General features: G+C 35.9%; 1 protein-coding gene across 1 annotated transcript; it reads right to left on the bottom strand.

Moving 5' to 3' along the window:
• Positions 1–864: 864 nt before the first annotated feature.
• On the bottom strand, positions 865–16,413 carry LOC142337913 (uncharacterized). The gene is made up of 8 exons (XM_075387548.1): positions 16,099–16,413; positions 14,599–14,890; positions 14,045–14,404; positions 11,546–11,901; positions 11,103–11,321; positions 9,413–9,592; positions 8,978–9,082; positions 865–1,108 (listed from the first exon to the last, which is right to left on the bottom strand). The coding sequence occupies exons 1-8, from the start codon at positions 16,402–16,404 to the stop codon at positions 1,079–1,081; spliced, it is 1,848 nt and encodes a 615-aa protein (XP_075243663.1). The 5' UTR covers positions 16,405–16,413; the 3' UTR covers positions 865–1,078.
• Between the last annotated feature and the right edge of the window lie 2,903 nt (positions 16,414–19,316).

Raw genomic sequence — 19,316 nt, 5'->3', positions numbered from 1 at the left:
TTATCAAACTTTTTAATGAATGGATGTTATTTGATAACAGACAATATATGCTGCAAGAACACTTTAGGTACAATTGCTCAAAAAGACGCTAAAATTACATTGATAGAAGTTAGACACATTAAACTTTAAGCAATAAGTGAGTTTTAAATACTTAAAATAGAGACAAAAGAGACGCTACGTATTAGAGAGTCAACACTTACTTGACTATTATCAGTGGAAATAATTCGATTGAAGAAAAGTTAGAAGTTATTGCTATTGAGCAAATACATTTTATCAGCTACATAAAATTTAAGACAAAAATAAAACCGATAGAAAATCATAGAACATCGATTTCTCCGATCTTAAATTTAAATTATTTTTTAAAAAAATAGTTTACAATCCCATGAAGATGGAATTATCGAACGTTTGAAAAACCCCACAGCATGCAATTGAGCATCGAATACTTTTTTCATTCACTTTCATCTATTTTTTTTAAATTTGAACTTTGATTTTATGGTAAACGCTCCAACCAGTAGAGCAACATACTGGGAGTGGAACAACCAATATCTATCATTTTGAAGACATTATTTCCACAGCGGAGAAATCGACATCTAGGAAGCAATAACAAGAAAAGAACATGAAGCCATGAACGAAATGCCAACATAAATGGACAATATCAAATAAAACCTGAAAGCGAAATTAAAACAAGAACAAAACAAACAAACTTATTCGTTCGCCAATAACGAAACAAATCAAATCAATCTAGGCCCTGTAGCTCAGATCAAAGCTATATTTTCAACCCCAATTCTTGCGTTTCGGATATGTTTGATTTTCCCAATTTAAAAGAATTAAATCTCTAAATTGCCAGATATACCAATCATAGGAAGATCTAAGGTTTGATCTGAGCAAGAACATTAAGTCAGAGTTTAGTTCCATATACAAGCCTGTATCACATTGCCTAATTATTGAAATGCAGTCATTCGATGAATGTGGGGGCGTGACTACTTCCCAACAAATTCACTGCAGAGCTTCTTTTTCTCACTCGTGAAGGCCGAACATTCCTTGAAGTTCCGTAGAAAATTCCTGGATTATGACTCGATTATTTGCGCTTGGACTTCTTGCTTGCAGGCTTAAAACATAATTATAAACGTAACTAACTAACATAACCGTCATTAGAGGTTATTATATAGCACTATTAGGACTTGAAGTGAAAAATAACGGCACCAATATAGGCACACTTTTCATTTCACTTTTAGTAGTAAACTCCCCAATTGCTTATAATGTGACTGATGCTTAAAAATGCGAATGGGAATCACGAAAAACGCAAGAAGTGAAGGATCAGAAAATCACTCAAGGATCAGAAATAGGAATTAATAAACACTGACGACTAATGTCGGGCGAATTGCTCTCAGACAAACGGCGAGCGGCTGGCTTTGTTAGAAGGTAGCTTAGGGATGCTAGAATTTTAGGGGATGAGCGGAGTGGGGAGGGGGTCAAGCGATAGGGGGGGGGGGGGGGGGGGGGGGGATAATGGGAAGCAAAGACCCCACTTTGAGGGTGGGGTGTTTAGGTTTGGGAGGGCTGGGGCTGGACGAGAGGAGGTCCACATCGCCAGGTGGAGGCGGCTGGACTGGGGAGTGTTAAGGGCGGGTTGACTTAAGGGGGGTGCGACTCAGGGGAGGGCGTCAAAAATTTAAGATTAAGAACCACCCTTCACACCATGAAACTGCCTCCTAAAAACAGTTTGGTAAATCACACAATTAGAGGCTAGTAATTCTGTGAGAGAATAGTTCAGACACTTAATACCCCCGAGTTTTACCTAATTATCCCATTTTTGTTCCGACCCCTCTTGAGGGGGGAGGAACTATATACTCAACTGGGTTTTTTTTGTTCAGTCAATTTTGGCCGATCGATATATTCATCGTAGAGAGTTGAGACTGGTATCATTAGAAAGCTTGTCCAGCGTAGAATATGGAATTTAAAAGATTTTTTCGATTTTCGTTTTTGACAGGGAGATATCGAGGTTTAAACTTTCGAGAAAATATAGTGAATTCCGTTGATTTCATTCACCTTTTAGGAATTTTTGACTAAAATTTCGCCAATTTTGATAAAACTTAATAAAATTTTTCATGAAAATGTTGTTGATTTTACGTTTAAAGACAAAATACATTGTCGGCTATTTTCAAATTCCGGCTAAAAATTTCACAAAATTCAGACTTTTTCATCAAAAACAGCACGAAATAAGTTCCTTTAGTCCACTAAGATTAAATTTGCAGGAAGTTCACACCCAAACACCACTAACACAATCTTTGTAGACTAAAATAGGGGCTAATTCCACTTCAACTTCCGTTGAGAGTGCTCTGTAAATAAAACTTCGCCGTTTTTTGCTAACTTTATTCGTTGATTATCAAAAACGCAGCATTTACTTTTGATTTTTTAACGAACAAAGTATCTATATCAGTGACATTCCAAAAACTAAATATTCCTAATGGACAATCAACACTAGCAGGACTAGTTCTGTACCATTCTTGGACGTTACAATCCAAAAAAAAATGTCATCAGTCGGTTTTTTAAAAAATAATTCGATTTATATTTTTTATATCAATTAAAAAACAGAACATTTCAAATCAAAGCTCACTAGTGATAGGTCCCACTGGCTTCTTAATAAGCTTGAAAGCTTGAAATCAATTTATCTAGTTGATTGCTTGAAAGCTTATGGTCGTTTCGACTTTTAAAATATTTGACTTTTGAATAAAAAATTGCTTATTGAAATTTGCCTCCATTTTTGTCTTACTTTGGTCAACTTGTAGCTTAGTGTCAGCAATCAAAGAGTGCTCCTTCTTTCTGCTGAATTCAAATTTAGTCTTTATTGCGGTTTTACGCCTTAAGTTATGGTGTTTTGGCTTTGATACTACTAGATTTCAAACTTTTTTTAATTTTTAGGTATTTGCCCATTTTTCATGTTTTCTAATTTTGTCAAATTGTCACGTTATATTCAGTTCATATGTCACATTTTTCGCGTTCAAAATAACGCACAATTGATAATAATTAAATCCTTAATAATTAAATCCGACAATACTTTCTCGAAGAATTAAATTGAATTTTGTCTTTAAGTGTCGTTTTTACTTTGTCTGCTTAGTCGTATTTAATTTCCTGTACAACGACCAGGTTTGATTTGCTTTTCCTGGAAGAGTAGATGAGCCGGCGTTTTGATATTAGAAGATATATAAGACTTTCATGACTTTGAAAACAATTGTTTTCCAAAATGAAAAAAAAAAACAATTCATTTTCGCATTTTTTTTCCTTTTGTTGTCTGTTTGTTACCTGGTCTCGTTAATTAAAGGTTTAAGATAACATTTTTGTCCAGGGAAGGTGTCAAAACAAATTGGTGTCTCAAAATCTAATGTTTTTAAAGAACTCGTTATGAATTTACTGGCTTCGACACTGGTTTTTCACAAAAAAAAGTAAATTAATTTTTGATTTTTGTCATATTTAACGTCCTTTTTGTACACGTAAGATATGTTCTGGTTAATTGCAGAACTCGAGGGCATCCTTTGGAAGAATAAACGATCATATTCATTTTTTTCATTTTGTAATTAATGGCTTTCATGTCTTCGGAAAAATATTTTTTTCAAAAAAAAAACAAGTTACATAATCTTGCTTTTTTCTTTTTGGTCTAATTGTTACTTATTTTCATTAATGAGAGGTCACATAATACATTTCAAGGGAAGGTGTAAAAAGGGATTAGTATCATAAAATCTAATGTTTTAAGAGAATTCGTTATGACTTTACTGTCTTCCACACGGGTTTTTCACAAAAAAAAGTGAACGAATTTTTAATTTTTGTCATATTTGACGTATTTGATAGCCATTTTCTGGATAATTGCAGGTCTCAAGGGCTTCCTTTGGAAGAATGGACGAACCTGTTCAACTTTTTCATTTTGTTATTAACGGTTTTCATGTCTTTGGAAATAATTTTTTTTCGAAAGAAAACAAGTATTACTTAATTTTGCATTTTCTTTTTTGTCCGATTGTTGCTTACTTCTATTAATGAGGGGGCAGATAATACAGTATCGGTGTTCGAAGAAGGTGCAATCGAACATATTTTGGGGGCCAAAGTATGGCTTTACGGCTTCCAAAGCATTTTCTGGCAAGTTTTAATTGAATTTTAGTTTGTTGTCTATTTGTTGTTCTTTTTGTAACTGCATAAAAAATTTAATACCCAGAGTTCTTAATTCCCTTCTATAGAAGCATTGGTAATTGTAAACCTATGAGATATTTTAGTTGATTCCTAATGGTTTTCATTACTTTGAAATTAATTGTTCTTTTTTTTCTAACTTTAGTTTCTGTTCTTTTTTGTCTAATTGTTACCAAGCTTTATTATGAACTGGTGAATAACCATTTTTTTCTGGTGAAATACAAGTTATTTTGTTTATTTTCAGTTTTATCTGACGCTATTTTGACTTCGTTATTAAGTTTTGTTTTTTAAAACAGACATAATTTTTTTGATGTAATTAATGTTTGTTGTTGTTGTTTGATTTTGCCGTTCGTCTTCGCTCGCTTTCTTAATATCGGTATATCTCATCAATCTAATGCATCATTTTTTACTCCACTGAGTTATTTGCTTTGGAGGCTATCTTTTCGTTCATACACCAGTTTTTTTTTTGAAAAATACTTGAATTTTTTGTGCTTTTGTATCTGTTTCTCATTTGGTAGACAATTATGTCAAAATTGTGTATGAGCGGGGTCGGAACCTTATGTGCGATTGCACATTACCGAGCTGCCTTGTTGAGAATGAAAAGTTAAAAGGGTCAGAAAAAAATTGGTCAAGTAAAAAAATCGCATAAAAAGACCACAGGACTGACACAATTGCAACAAACCTCGTTTGACAGCAATTAAAAAAACTAAGACGGACAGATTGAGATTTCTATCATTCAAATTAACAGTCCCATAACATATGATAAGTGTTGCAAACAGCTGGAAAAATTCATTAACATAGCCGGATGGGTACTAAGATGGTCGCATAATAGACTTACTGTGAATTGATAACAAGAGATATGGAATTGAGTATGTTTTTCCGATGCAATCTATAAAACCTATTTTAAAATTCAGTTCTTCTAGAAAACTTTTTATGAAAACATAAAATTGCTTAATTCTACTTGGTTTATCGTTGAATTTCATTATCGTTGAATTTAAAAAAATTACTGACCTTGGAAGGTTTAATAATAACCTTATCGACCTTAATATTAGCTTCAAAAGTAATTTAGAGAGTGAGCTAACTCATTTATGATCAAAACAGTATCAAGCGATTTAGCCGAAAACTTACTGACAATCAAAAGCAAGAAATGATGCCCCGGACAAAAGCATCAGACAAGAAATAAAGGAGCGCTTTGGAAAAATTGAAAAATAATCAAGGTTTTCAGACACTTAACGCAAAAACAATCGAATCATCAGCAACACGCAAAAGTTATATTTCTTACAGTGAGAAAAGAGGCTGATTCTAATGAACCAAATCAACATCCAAAGAATACAATTTTGGAAATTGGACAAACACGCCAAAAATGCAATCATATTTTTTGAAAAAACATTCAAAAAATGCTATTATTCACCATTAGAACAAGGGTACTAGAATTTGCAAAAAACCAAGACTAAAAACCGTGAGAAAAGAATTCAAATTGCTGCACGTGAAAAAATCGCCGAAACGCGGAGTGAAGAGGTGGAGAAGTCTGGACGAGGGGTTGGGTTCGAATGGGGTTGTCGAAACTCATGCTTATTATTATTATTTTTATTTAAACAAGTAAATTGAAAATCTAACCCAGGGGTTAAATATTACAGGTTTAAAATTATATAAACAAAATTAGTACAATGTTAAAACTCAAAATTAGTGGTTCCGTTTTTTAAAGGTAAAAATAACTTTTGAAGCCACCAAAGTTCCTTTCCAACGGTACAAGTTTGAATTGTTGGAGCAGATGCTGTTTTAACATGCGTTTAAACTTTGAGCGTGATCTGATAGTCCGGACGTCACGCGGAAGTTTATTCCATTTTTGGATGCTTCTTTTTCGTAATGATCGACTGCTCGACCTTTTAAGAATTAGCTGTTCAATTCGGTTGTTTTATCTTACTAAGACATAACCACATAAAAAAAATCTCAGTGCCGTCTGATTTCAATAATGGAAAATCATTCCTAAGTTTTGAAACACTCATATGGCTTATTAAAAGTTCTGCAGGCAAAATGTCAGATTTTACTAAGAGATCTGTCGATCTCTCAAACTTTTTTCTCATATAGCAAACTTTAATTCCCGAATTGATTTGTCGATTAATTCGCTGCATTGCAAAGAAGTTCAAGTTCGGAAAAAATAGAGCACTGAATGTTAAATGAGAAAGGACTAGGGATTTGAATAGCATCAATCGTGCTTTCAGAGGTAACTGATAACGTAAAAGGAATATGGATCTAATCGCTGTGGCCATATTTGATAGGACTTTGTTGAGTTGTACATGAAAATTTAATTTAGAATCAATTATTATACCCAAGTATCTGCAGTGACTTTGTGGTTTAATTTCTTGTCCCCGAAAAACTATTGGTTCAAAATTTTCATTTTCCTTCGAGACGCAAAGAAGTTCAGTTTTAACGGTATTCATGGTTAATTTGTTTTGCTTTAGATAATTATCTGTTTTCTCCAGTATTTCAAACACATTTTTTCAGTTCGCTGACATTGTTTCTGCTAAAAATGGAAACTTTTGTCATCAGCAAATTGAATTATGTCTAAGTTTCCTTGTACCTTTTCTCCAAAATCATTAATGTAGAGAAGAAAAACTAGTGGCCCTAAAACCGCTCCCTGTGGAACACCATGATTTGTTTCCAACCATTCTGAAAAAACATCATTTATCTTAACACACTGCTGTCTGTTTTTAAGAAATGATGCAAATAATTCAACTGCACTTTGTGAAAAACCGTAAGCTTCAATTTTTTTGAGAAAAAATTTCGTACGATATCAAATTGAATGCTTTAGCTAGATCAATAAAAACAGCAACTGAAAATTTTAATTTCATAGTTTTCTTGTAATGCTTCGATTAAGTGTAAAACAGAATCTGTAGAAGACTTATGTTTTTGAAAACCAAACTGTGTACCGTTCAAAAATGTTGTATAAATTCGTTAACCTGATTGAGAAGTATACACTCAAAGAGTTTTGCAAACATTGGAGTAATTGAGATAGGCCTATAGTTCTCGCAAATGTTTACGTCCCCTTTTTTGTAGACCGGACTAATGAAAGCAAGTTTTGAATTTTCCGGGAAAATATTTTGACTAATGCATGTGTTAAAAACAAACTGCAAATGGGTTCCGATTGCAAGCTTTGCTGCCTTGATTGCCCAAGCATTAAAAACGCCTGGACCCGGAGAGTGAATCGATGGCATCATATAGTTCCTTTAGTGTAACTGTTCTGAAGCAAAACTTCCCTAACTTCTATGCGAGAAATATTTGGAGCGCTCATATATTGTCCATTGTATAAGCCTAGTTTTTGAAAACTTCTATTGAGACAATTTGCAATATCAAGTTCATTTTCTACTTCCATTTCACCATCGACTAGTTTGTCTATAACGAGACACTCTGTTTTGGGCTGTTTTTAAACGCCTATTAACCAAATTTCTCTGATATTTTAAAATGGTATGCGCTTGCTCCGATGGGTTCTTTTTTCAGATATTAAAAAGTCTGTTTTTTGGTGATTTCTTCTCTCAGGTCTTTTGTCAGCCAAGGTTTTTCAGCATTTTTTCTTTCTGGTTGAAAGTTTTTCATAAGTGGGGCGTGGAACTCTAGAGTAGTACTGGAAACGTTTATGAAAACATTGTACATGCTATTTCCATCTTCACAATGATATAAGTTACTCCACTCCTGATTTGAAAGATCAAGACTAAATTTATTTGCACCGAACTTTCTTTTGTTTCTACTGATAAAACTTTGCTTCCTGTTTTTAGGTTCAACAAGAAAATTGGTAGTGTATAAAACAATCAAGTGATCCATTTCAACTGATGGCGAAAAAATCTGAACATCTTGAATTTGGTTTTTGCTGGAAAACCCATGATCGATTAGTGTTACGCCTTGGCTGGTGACTCGCGATGGTTTTTCTGTGTTTGACAAGGTAAGGCCGGAATTACTCGCAAATTCATCCAATAAAGTGGATTCTCTTTCGTTGAAATAATTGAGATTATAATCGCCAAAAAGGAAAACTTCGTCAGTGATTGAGTACGCCGAGGAAGTCTCGGATGTTAATTTGTCAATGAAATAGTTTCCCAAGTTTTTATTTGGACAATACGAAGCATTAATTAGGATTTTGCTAACCGATAGCCCAGATATTTCTACCCATAAGGACTCAAAAAAGCTTTCATTGAGTATATTTAGATCATTTCGCTGTTTTGAAGATATGTCCTTAGGAACCCAGATGGCAACACCCCCACCCTTGTTTACTCCTGTCTTTGATGACCTTGATTTTGAATAAAATTTGTGTTTTGGACTCAAAAAATTCTCTGGATAAATATCTGTTTCATTCAACCAAGTTTCAGTTAGGATCACTATTGTGTTATGAGTCAAATTTGTCAAAAAGTCAGTGAAAAAGTCATATTTGTTTTTCAAACTGCGTGCATTGAAAAGACAAATGTTTAGATTTTTGCAATCTTTTGTAACTATGTCTATCAGCATGCCCGATTCACGAATGTGAGAAAAGGGACCCGGATTTAGATGAATATCACCGCTTAGGAGCAAGCGCATGAAGTGTAAAAGAACTATTTTGCAAATACTCAAAAATCGAAAAAAGCGGAACCTAATTTTCACATTATAATAATCATGATTTTGGTTGTGTGACATAACCGAATATATAAATTTTTCATTTGAAGTGCTAAGTAAAAAAAGCAAATACTATTAGTTTGGAAATGCTCATTTTTGCTGACAAAAAAAAACAAAGTCACACAACCAAAGGATTGATTAAAAACGCTGAATTTGAACCAACCTCTGAAGTTGCAGGTGCTGGTTCATCCAAGGCAGCTACTCGTGCACTACGCCTTGTTCCTTCTACTCGAGGGGCAGGCGGGGCTGCTTGCCTCTTAGGAGCTGCCTAAAACATAAGTACGGAATGCTGTAAGTAAGGAATCTTATGCAGAATCTTATGCAGTCTTATTTGGACATAGTACATCAACCCGTAATCAAACAGAAAATTTTGCCACTTTCTCTACTATCATGCAGATTTTAATCGACGATCTATTCTGTTTCGGTCCCAGCGTTTTTTATGACCCGAGTAAGATATACGTTGTTATTTAGCACGTCACTACGTAAAAAATAGTACGTGCTCTTGGTGGTGGTGGGGGCGGGGGGAGGCAAATTTTATACGCCCACTAAGGGCCGAAACAGAATACATCCTAATGGAAAAACAAAATTACAGCTATACCTTTTTAGGTTCTGGTTTCTTTGCAGGTTCTGGTTTCTTTGCTGCAGCAGCAGTCTTTTTTCCCCTCCCAGTTGAGGTGGTGGTGGTGGTTGTTTCAGTGACTTCTGCAGCTGATGTTGACCTTGAACTACTCCTACTGCCGCCTGTGGGAGCTGCCTTCTCTACAGCCTTTGCCGTGACCTGAAATTCCAATAGATCCCACCCTTGAACTACAAAAATGATCATAGTATCCAGTTTCAGCGTATAGGTTGGTCGGGGGTAACTCAACTTTTACATCATAAGCCCCTAAACTCATTACGTATTAATAAACCAATTTAAGAGTTCATCATTCTTATTCACGACCATGTTTTAAGATTAGGGTTATAAGCGTGTGTCGAAATTTGTTACAGTAAGCAAATTTAGTTCACATTTGCTTCCAGTTTGGAGATAACCGACACAATTATGCACCATGCCTGTTTCAGAGCAAGTGTGGACAACCGTTTAAATATTTCGTCACTGTTGTCCATGGTTACTAACCGCGATAGTTAACATGGCAATTAAGCTCAAATGAAAGAAAACCTAATGGCGATTAATAACTGAGATATCCCTCTCAACACTAAATATGGATAAAGAAAGCAATTATCAGTACTGCAGTTACCCATATCATAAGAACGATTAAATCTTTGAATAGGGTCTCAAGTAATGGCTAAATAAATTCGAGCAAAAAAGTTTTAGGCTTATGGAAACCGTGGACAACGGTAACGTTATTCACCAATATAGACAATATTCATGCTTTTCCGTCGCATTTGTCCACTGTTAACGTATACCTTTTCCATCGTGAATGACGATATATGCGAATTTGTGACAACAATTGTCACCGTCATCTACGAAGCGCCAAAACTGCAAACTCAAACTCAACGATATGTGAAGAAACGGTAAAACATATTAAATTCGGAAACATTTTATTTAAATGTGGACAAGTTATCAACTTAATAATGGGGTATAGAGTAAGTTAACATTCCGTATAATCTCTATCTGATTGGAACACCAAACCACCGTTGCAAAAACAAGCATTTGTTTGTTCCTAAAGGTTATCAAGACGGTGGAAAAGAACTTGTTAATGTGGGAACGATACCAAATCGATTCATCACAAGCATCAGTCAACTCGTACCAAGCTGGAATGAAAAGTCACGCCTGAGCAAATATCAGAAACGGACTGGTTTCAATTTGTTTGTTATCAATTATATATCCAAGTGTCAACAACCTGCTGCAATTTAGATCTGCAATGGTTTGTAACAAAAAATTGTAGAAACTGAACACGCTTTATTCTAGAAGAAAAAGTAAGAGAAGTACTATGCTTGCTCGATCATCTATTTCTAAAACCAGATTTATAGGTAAAGGTCACGGCCACCAGTTTTTGATCAGTAACTATTGTTCGTATTAACGATTTAAATTCAATTCAGGGTATAAAAATTAATCTCAAATGTATGATCAAAGATTTTCACAAAATTTGCAAAAAAAATCGACAATAATGAGAGTAACAAACATTTACACCCATGTAAATTGACCTGCTGAACTCACTTAACAGATTGGCCGTTTTGAGCTTTTGAACTATGTTCAACCGGATTTCAACAACGTTTAAAACGACGGACCTTAAAAGAATACGAGAAGATCATGAATATAGCTATCAAAACAACAAAAATTCTCCAACCTCTTCGGTTTCCTCCTCGGTTTCTTTCTCCGCCTTGTCCTTGACAGCCGCAGGAGACCTCTTCCGCGGAGATTTCACTTTGGGAGATGGTGTAGGCGTCTTTCGTTCTCTAGGCGACTTGGCGGGAGGTGCAGGAGATGATTTAGGTGTTGTTTTCTTCGACTTTGCTTCCGGTGATGCTGATTTGGTTTTAGGGGTTTTCTCTGGAGATTCTGACTTCTAAAACAGTGATCCATCGTTATGGTCACAAATTTAGCAAGAATTTAGGATAAAAAACAATGACGTCAATCAAAACTATGCGAATACTTCTTTTGAAAGGCCTAATTTTTTGATCTAAGGTGCTATAATTAAAATTACAATGACTATGAGATCAGAGGACTACTGGAATAATCGCATGTAAGTTATAGCGAAAAAAAAAAGAAACAAAGTTTGTTCTCGCTCACCTTTCGTTTGACAGGGGTTGCAGGTGAGAAGTCGGTGGGTTTTACAGGACTCCTCTGCCTCTGAGGTCTACCTGAAGACGGAGGTGTCGATTTCTGTGAAGGAGATGGGGACTTCTTGGCTGATTTCGGGGAAGCTTTGGGTGACACAACAACATCGTCTGTCGGAGCATCATCCGGTTGCTGATCTTCCGTTGTATCACCGTCTTCGCCGTCTTTCGGCCCAGTCTCTTCTTCGGTTTTCTCGCTATCTTCAGCAATTTCATCGTCAGCCTTCTCCTCATCAACTACAGCTTTCTCCTCATCAACGGCTTCTTTCTCTTCAGTCACAGTTTCAGTGGTCTCTTCCGCTTTCTCAGCTGCGAAGACAACACTCAGATAACCACAACTATTTACCAGTACAACTTCAATAACAAGCAGCACGTCTTAATTGTAAACGAAAAATGAGACTTGTAGAACTTTGAATGTGTTAAAAGCAATTGACTACAAATTGAGTCAATCACTATGCGCTTTCACAAATGCGAAGGCCCTATAAATGCCATTATTACGTTGCTAAGAAGGAAGAATATATCCTTTCCGAGCTGTCAGATGGTGCATAGAAATGACAGCCTCCTCACAGGCTTAATCAAGCACAGGTATGGCAGTTTGTTTGCTACTAAAAAAATCCTATAATCAGTGGCCAGATTTTTGAGGGATGCGAAATACTTGCCGATATGGCGTTGTTTTTGTCATCAAAATTTGCCGATTTGAATAGCAGGTGTGAAAGTCCCCAAACTCTTCTCACCAAATAGCTTACAATTTTCTCGAAAGCCATCATTTGAAGACTAAATTTTTCATCCACGGTTAAAAATTTTATTTGAATGTTCTAAAGCAATAAATTTAAGTTTAAGTAAGAACAACAGCTTCACAAAAGCTGCAAAATTTTATAAGATTTCAGAAACTTTAAAAATTGATGAAAAATTCTCGTTCGCACCAGTTACTAGAGGAATAGGAACACGTTTGCGGTGGTAAAAGTCACGGGCAATTTTTCCCTGATTACGGAAATTTCATGCCCAGATCAATTTTAATATCTGAACGTTTACAGAACCATTTTGTTTAAATATTGCAGATCGAAACCGCTGAGAGGGTTCAATTTTTTTCTTATTGAAAAGTATATCAAAGAATGTGTGTCATCATTAAGGAAATTGAACCCAAAAAAATTGAAGTAAGAGATAACTGCTCAGGCTAAGACAAATTGCCAAAGCAATTAAAAATATTGATTTAATTGTACATTTTAACCACAGAAAATGAATTACATTTTTCCTTTTTGATCTGCAACGCCGTGAGACCAGATATACTGGCTGTTAAAAAATCGATTATCACCGTTTGTGGTATAATACGCAACAACAACTATTTTCACTAAAAACTCATTTTTTTCAATTTATTTCAAACCATACATTTTTGGATTCTTTGCAACTTCTCGAAAGTTAATCTCGAAAACATTCAACGAACCAATGAGATTTCAGCAAAGCACAGTTGAAGCACTTCGAATACTTTACTTTCAAACATTGGGATTCTATAAAAACATTATCAAAATTATTTTGAACATAATCGACTAACGTCGCGCGAATCGCTCTCAAATGACTGGTGAGCAGGTGACTAATTCAGTAGCTGACTGCAGCTTAGGTAGGTGATTGAACGAAACGGGTTATGGCTAGATTGGGGTGGAGGGGATGAAGTGGTGGCGGAGAAGGGGTGGGGTCGAACTCTAAGAACCCCACCTCGCAACGTGGATTTATGTCTCCTGGACAGTTGCGGTAAATTACATACTTAGAGACTAGTAAACCGTAAAGCCTTCAAAGATACTGAATACCCACTTATTTTCACGTGTTTATACCGTTTTGGAGGAAAGAAAGTCAAATGGTCACACGAAAAAAATAATATATCAAATAGGGATTAATATAATTGCTATAAACTTCAATTGAGCGCAATCAATAACTTTTGTCAAAACTTTTGATGCATACATTGCATTATAGTAAAATACTGCAATCTATCATTTTGCACTCACCATGACGACCATGTAACATACAGTCAATAAAAATGACTTTTGAGATCCTAAAACTAAAGTATTTTGAAGCACTTGTCGGTTTTTGCTTGTCAACATGGATCTGATATTCCTTTACCTATAATCTCTTCAGAAAAAGAGATTTTTCGTCACAGTTTGTCCAGCTTTTTAAAATCTTTTTAAATCTAGTCACAAATTTTTTTTGTCACAAAACAATTGAAAGCCCAACTCTGAAAGATTACTTAATTCGCGAAATCAATTTTATAAAAACTGGTTTTTATAATTTACCTCTTAATTTCTGTATAAAATCCAAAAGTATCGTCCTGAACTTCCGGTAGCATAGACCTTTCAAAAACCCCTCTAGACAAAGTCAGTCATCTTTACATTCACTTAATCCAGTTAACCTAATCTACAATCCAAAAAACTAATTATTCTAGAAGCCATTGTTCGAGCCTGACCTGAGTCTTCGACTATTTCCTCATCGACAGTTTTGTTCTCTTCTACAATTTCTGCCTCCTCTGTAACATCTTCGCCAACATCTTCAGTGACTTCTTCAGTTTTCTCATCTACGACTTCATCGGCAATTGGAGATGCTTCATCTTCGGGTTCTTCATTACTCTTTTCATCCTCATCAGTTGTTTTATCGTCACTTTCATTCACAATTAGTTCATGCTCATCCGCACTACTTTCCTGTTTATCTGCCTTCTCTATTTCCTCTGTTTCTTCAGCAATTTGTTCACTTTCATTCGTCTCTTCAGCAACGTCTTCGACTGCTGCTTCGGGTTCATCAACTTGTTCCTCATCAATGGTTTTATTTTCTAAAACAAGCAGGAAGACAAATTTAATTCATAACTGTGAACAGACAGGCGCAGAATAACCCTATTACAATTCGATGTGTTCTAATTTATATATAATTAACCAATTCGTAAGTGGTTTAGATTGAAAATTAGAAAGAGCGTTAACAAAATCAATAGAAGTAAAACCTTAACGACGCAAGGTAGAGCTGGTTTACCTTCAATTGTTTCTTCTTCTTCCTCCTCGTCGTCAATAACTTCTTCTACAACCGGAGCAGATGGCTCCTCTTGTTCAGCCTGATATTTTGCAGACTCAGTCTGCTCGGAGGTCTCGCTCGGGGTCTCTTGGTGATCACCCGAGTCTTCCACAACGTCTGTGATAGGCTGTGGAGGTTCTGAGGTATCCATACTGTCAACTATTTCCTGCTTGTATTTGAGAAGAGATTGATCGTTGTAAAATGGCTTTACTGGCTCACTTTCACGCTCGTCTATGATCTCTTGCACGTCACTCTGAAACATGTCATTCAAATTGCGGAAACTACTATGTCAAAAATCTCAAGTATTGATATCTTGCGGACTAGCACTGGACAGGAAAGCAAGCCAGGAAAAAGCCAGCTAAGTATCATTTTTTAAATGAAAAGTAAGATTATTGAGATATAATTAAAATGCGTCAATCACTTCCTACGTACGAACTGCTTCTAAAACCTGCCCTCAAATAACTTCATTTTAAAGGGAGATATCCTGAATTGGCGTAAATATCTCATTAAAGCCAATAAAGAACACTAACAATACTAGAAACACACAAAAAGGACCAAAATGATCTATTCAAACAGCCTCACTTCACCGAAAGGTTTTGAAATATTTCTACATTAAGTTTATCTGCTCGTTCTCAGATTCAACTTAGCAGATTTTACAGATGCTTGCGGACTTGGTGTAATAGATACTGTCTTTTGACGATTCGATTTATTAAGGGATTTAAACAACTCCGATCGATCCAATAGAAGCCAGTAACGAAGAGCGGCACTTGAATGTGCTTTCTTTACAGGCACCAAAAATTTCAAGATATTAAAACAATCGCATTGTTAATGCTGAAAACATAACCCAAAACACCGTTAACTTCTTAAATTTAAAAATAAACTAAAGTTCGGGTTCTTAATATAACATTATAAAAATCATTGTCAATCCAGCAACTTTCCTGTTTATTGAAACGCTTCCGCAATTAACTACCTGATTTTTGATTAAATTAATTTAGAAGTTACTTCTGATATTCTCTTCTGATGCAAATTGCAAGTTATTTCTATTGTGGAACAAAAATATCTTGGAATTGCTCAATTTTGACTTGCATTTTGTATGTTGATTTACATTTGTTGGCCAGTTTTTCAATTATGGTGAAGAAAGTTCGCATTAGAACGGCTTTTCATCTGAAGCAGAATATTGAAAAACCTGCTTAACGGAAACTTTGTTTTTGGAGTTCTGTTGGAAGAATTTTCAGCAACAGAAGCTCCCTGGCAGCATCGCATTTCATCTTAGGTATTTGATGATAAACAGAACATAATAATCTAACAGCCTAATGCATTTTCCTGAGAACTTTGATTACTGTGGTTTTGAATTATCAAGAATTACATCCAAATTAGTTTTGGAAAACATTAATTAAAAGGATCAAATGATTCAAGCTGAACTACTCAAAGAGGGAAAATTCCAAAATTGTTTCGACTCACGCTGTCTTCAACTTGTCCATTTTGAGGCACTGTTCCGTTGCCAACGTGAATAACGCCGCTGCCATTTCCCATCACTAAACCTCCACTTTGAGCTGTTGCGGGTCTTGGGAATGGTGGTGGACTGTGATGCGTTTGTTGGGCATTTAAGGTCGGAAACGGTGGACTGGCCATAGTAGGTTGAGGTGCACCAAGAGACATAGCTCCAGGGGGCGATGCTGTAAACGACGGCTGCAAAGGATTGAACGAAGAAGGAAATGGAGGGGAAGGGCGAGGACTCTGCTGATTGGCTTGGCCGAAAGCGTCCATGTATATCTGGAAAGCAGCAACACGGCTTTGAAATTAATGCTAGATATTTGTTGAGCTTCATCGATAGTAGTAGTAGTAGTAATATAAAGAGCTCCACGCTCATACAAAACAAAACAGAATTAGACGTGCGTCTGCAAGTCAGAACCTTACGATAAGGCGCTGCTTTTCAAGCACCCATAAAGAAAAAAGCTTAGCTTTTCATGCAGAATTAGGTTAATTAATTGACAGTTTGGCCGTAGGACAGGGCGGAGAAAATGGTGGTGATGATATCTAAACTAAAAGAATTTAAAAAGTAACAAGGAAAATGGTCGGCAGCTTCTTTTCTTTAAATTCAAATCCTAAATGCGAGGTTGTGTTAAACTGAAAGAAAATGACCAGTACTCGTCCCTTTATGTGGAGGATCCTTTGCAGATGCGGAATCTGTAACCCCATGAGCAAACTAATAACCGACTGAAAATTTTGACTGCATAAACAGGGTGAAAACCCGTGGACCTAACCCTAAACCCTACTCTACTACTACTACTATGTTAATCTGGACATGACAGAATCTGAGTGAATCTCAACACCAATTGCGACCAGAGAAAGACCGATTGAAAAGCAGTCAAACGAAAAAATTAAGAATATTAGATCGTGCAGTATGCACCCCCCCCCCCCCCCCCCCCCCCGTTGCAGAGCACATGACATTACATAGTAAATCAATGTGTGAAAATAAGGCACGTGCGTCTGGGGGTGTAAAAATTATGCACCCACTAGGGCGGGGAACAAAGGGAAAGATCAACAATCAGAAAAGGTCCAGTTATACAGATATACAGCTTCAAGGACGACTCAGCTTAAAAACTCTGATGTCCCAAAGGTGCCCTGAGTTAGTGTGTCGGGTTGAAACATGGTTCTGTGACTCGATGAACTCCGTTCTTTTGTGCAGTCCAATTTACTCTGTTCTGGCCAGGAGCGATTGGCGATTAAGAAAAATGGTTTCCTCCTGATCGCTGTTCACAACTTGCTTCCTCAAATTTAAACTTCTGCTTGGCTTTTCGTCTCAGCTATTTTTTATAGAACGTTTATTTATTATTTTTGTCGGTTGCCTTTTATCGGAATGGCAGCAGGAACCAATTGCAGGTCAGATTTTAAAAAGAAATTCACTACCACTCATACAATGCTTTTTTGCGCACCTCCGGAAAGCACAATAGTAACTCGAGAAAATTATGGAGTGCAATCAAATTTTCACGGTATCAATTTTCAATTGTGATATCTCCGCAATTATACGTTGACTCTATTTATTATTATTTAAAAAACTAGTCTGTCATAGTGCAAAGACAAGCTTGATTAAGTGCAAAGACCAGAGACAAGCTTGAGAGTGCAAAGACATGGAGAAAGCCATGGCGAAAAAAATTTTGTGCACACCTCTATAAAAGCACAATAGCAACTTAACAGATACTTCAAGGTACAATTATGGAGTGCAATCAAGTTGAATCTTTTCTGCTAGCGCCCATTTATACATGTTTAAACTGTTAAAGATAAGTAAGTCAATACATGAACATATATAAACGATATGCATATATTAAAAGCTAGCATAGCTATGGTTTGAAAGTACTACGTATTTCAACGAAAATATTTTGCATATAACGTAAGCATCAATCAATAAAGGGGGTAACGTAAGCATCTTAAACTAACAGATAACAGGTTTACCTGCCTGACAAATCCCGTCAAGAACAAACATTCCTTGACGTGTCGCGTCAAGCTGACATTCCGTGATGATTCCCATCATTATTTATGATGCTTTTTTTGTATTGTTAAAATCCGGTTTACTCTTAGTAACCATCTCATTTTATTCTCCCATTTTTTGTGAAAATTTCGAATTGTGCGTTCACTGTGTATTTTATGAGCATGTCATACATTAAGTTCTATGGTTTACTACACAAGCTTGAGAAGACAATCGCCGAAAAAATTTCAGACAATCGCCGAAAAAATTTTTCTACAACAGATTCGCTCGTCTATTTAACTGAATCAAAAACATAAGAAAAAGGAGACAAAAATTAACGATGCAGGTTTAATTCAATCAAAGGCTTTGACTTTATCGATAAAGACCTCATGGTACAACAACATTCCGTTCTTTGATTTTCGACCTCAGCTCAGAAAAAACTAATTGCGATTAATCTTTTTAACAGAACACAAAGATTTGACAATCAATAAAGTTACTTCAGAGTAGATAGAAAGGGCTAATGCAGTTCCACAGTGAACAGTTTTAGGTCCTCACTTTTCAATTTATTCTTCTACACTGCTTACAACTGTAATTTCTTCGCAGAGCGTGAAGTTCTACAGATACAAGGAGAAATAAGGTTTTAAGCATTTATTTTAAAAATTGTAATCCTTTATTTTATATGCAGTGTGCTATTTTCTACTGATGGCCTGGTTAAAAACACTTTAACTTTGTAACAACAAAACGCAAAATTTTTTGATCTTGAACAAATGAAAAAATAAGTTTCCAGATAACTGGAATGCGTCATCAATTAGTTTTTACCGTTTTTCTAAGAAATTCGAAATGTTCTAGAATGTCTAAAAAATTCTTAGAAAAAATGAGTGTTCCACTCACTCACAAGCAAGAGTTTCAAAGGTCCATTTTCGAGTTCATATATTCCTCTGCTTTATCAATCCCGTGCTTGTCATAAATATTACGGGCCTCCTCATCTTCCATAATTTTCTTTGCCTGAAGAATTATTTTGAACAGGTCCTCCCGACCACCGTTGTCCGGATGACAGAGTATTGCCAACGTTTTGAAATGTTTCTGGATAGTACTGGTAGTGGCCCCCTGTGTACAGGAATAGAAGTTCGGAGTTCAACTGAACGGGCTCTGCGCGTTGATCGCCTCCAGTCTCCTCTGGATGACCTTCTTTGAGGACTGTTCTGTTCTTACC

Source organism: Convolutriloba macropyga, chromosome 4 (assembly GCF_964194025.1).
Source record: "Convolutriloba macropyga chromosome 4, txConMacr16.3, whole genome shotgun sequence".
Classification (NCBI taxonomy): domain Eukaryota; kingdom Metazoa; phylum Xenacoelomorpha; order Acoela; family Convolutidae; genus Convolutriloba; species Convolutriloba macropyga.
Note: the sequence above shows the minus strand (reverse complement) of the source record. Positions and strands in the feature narration are given on the sequence as shown.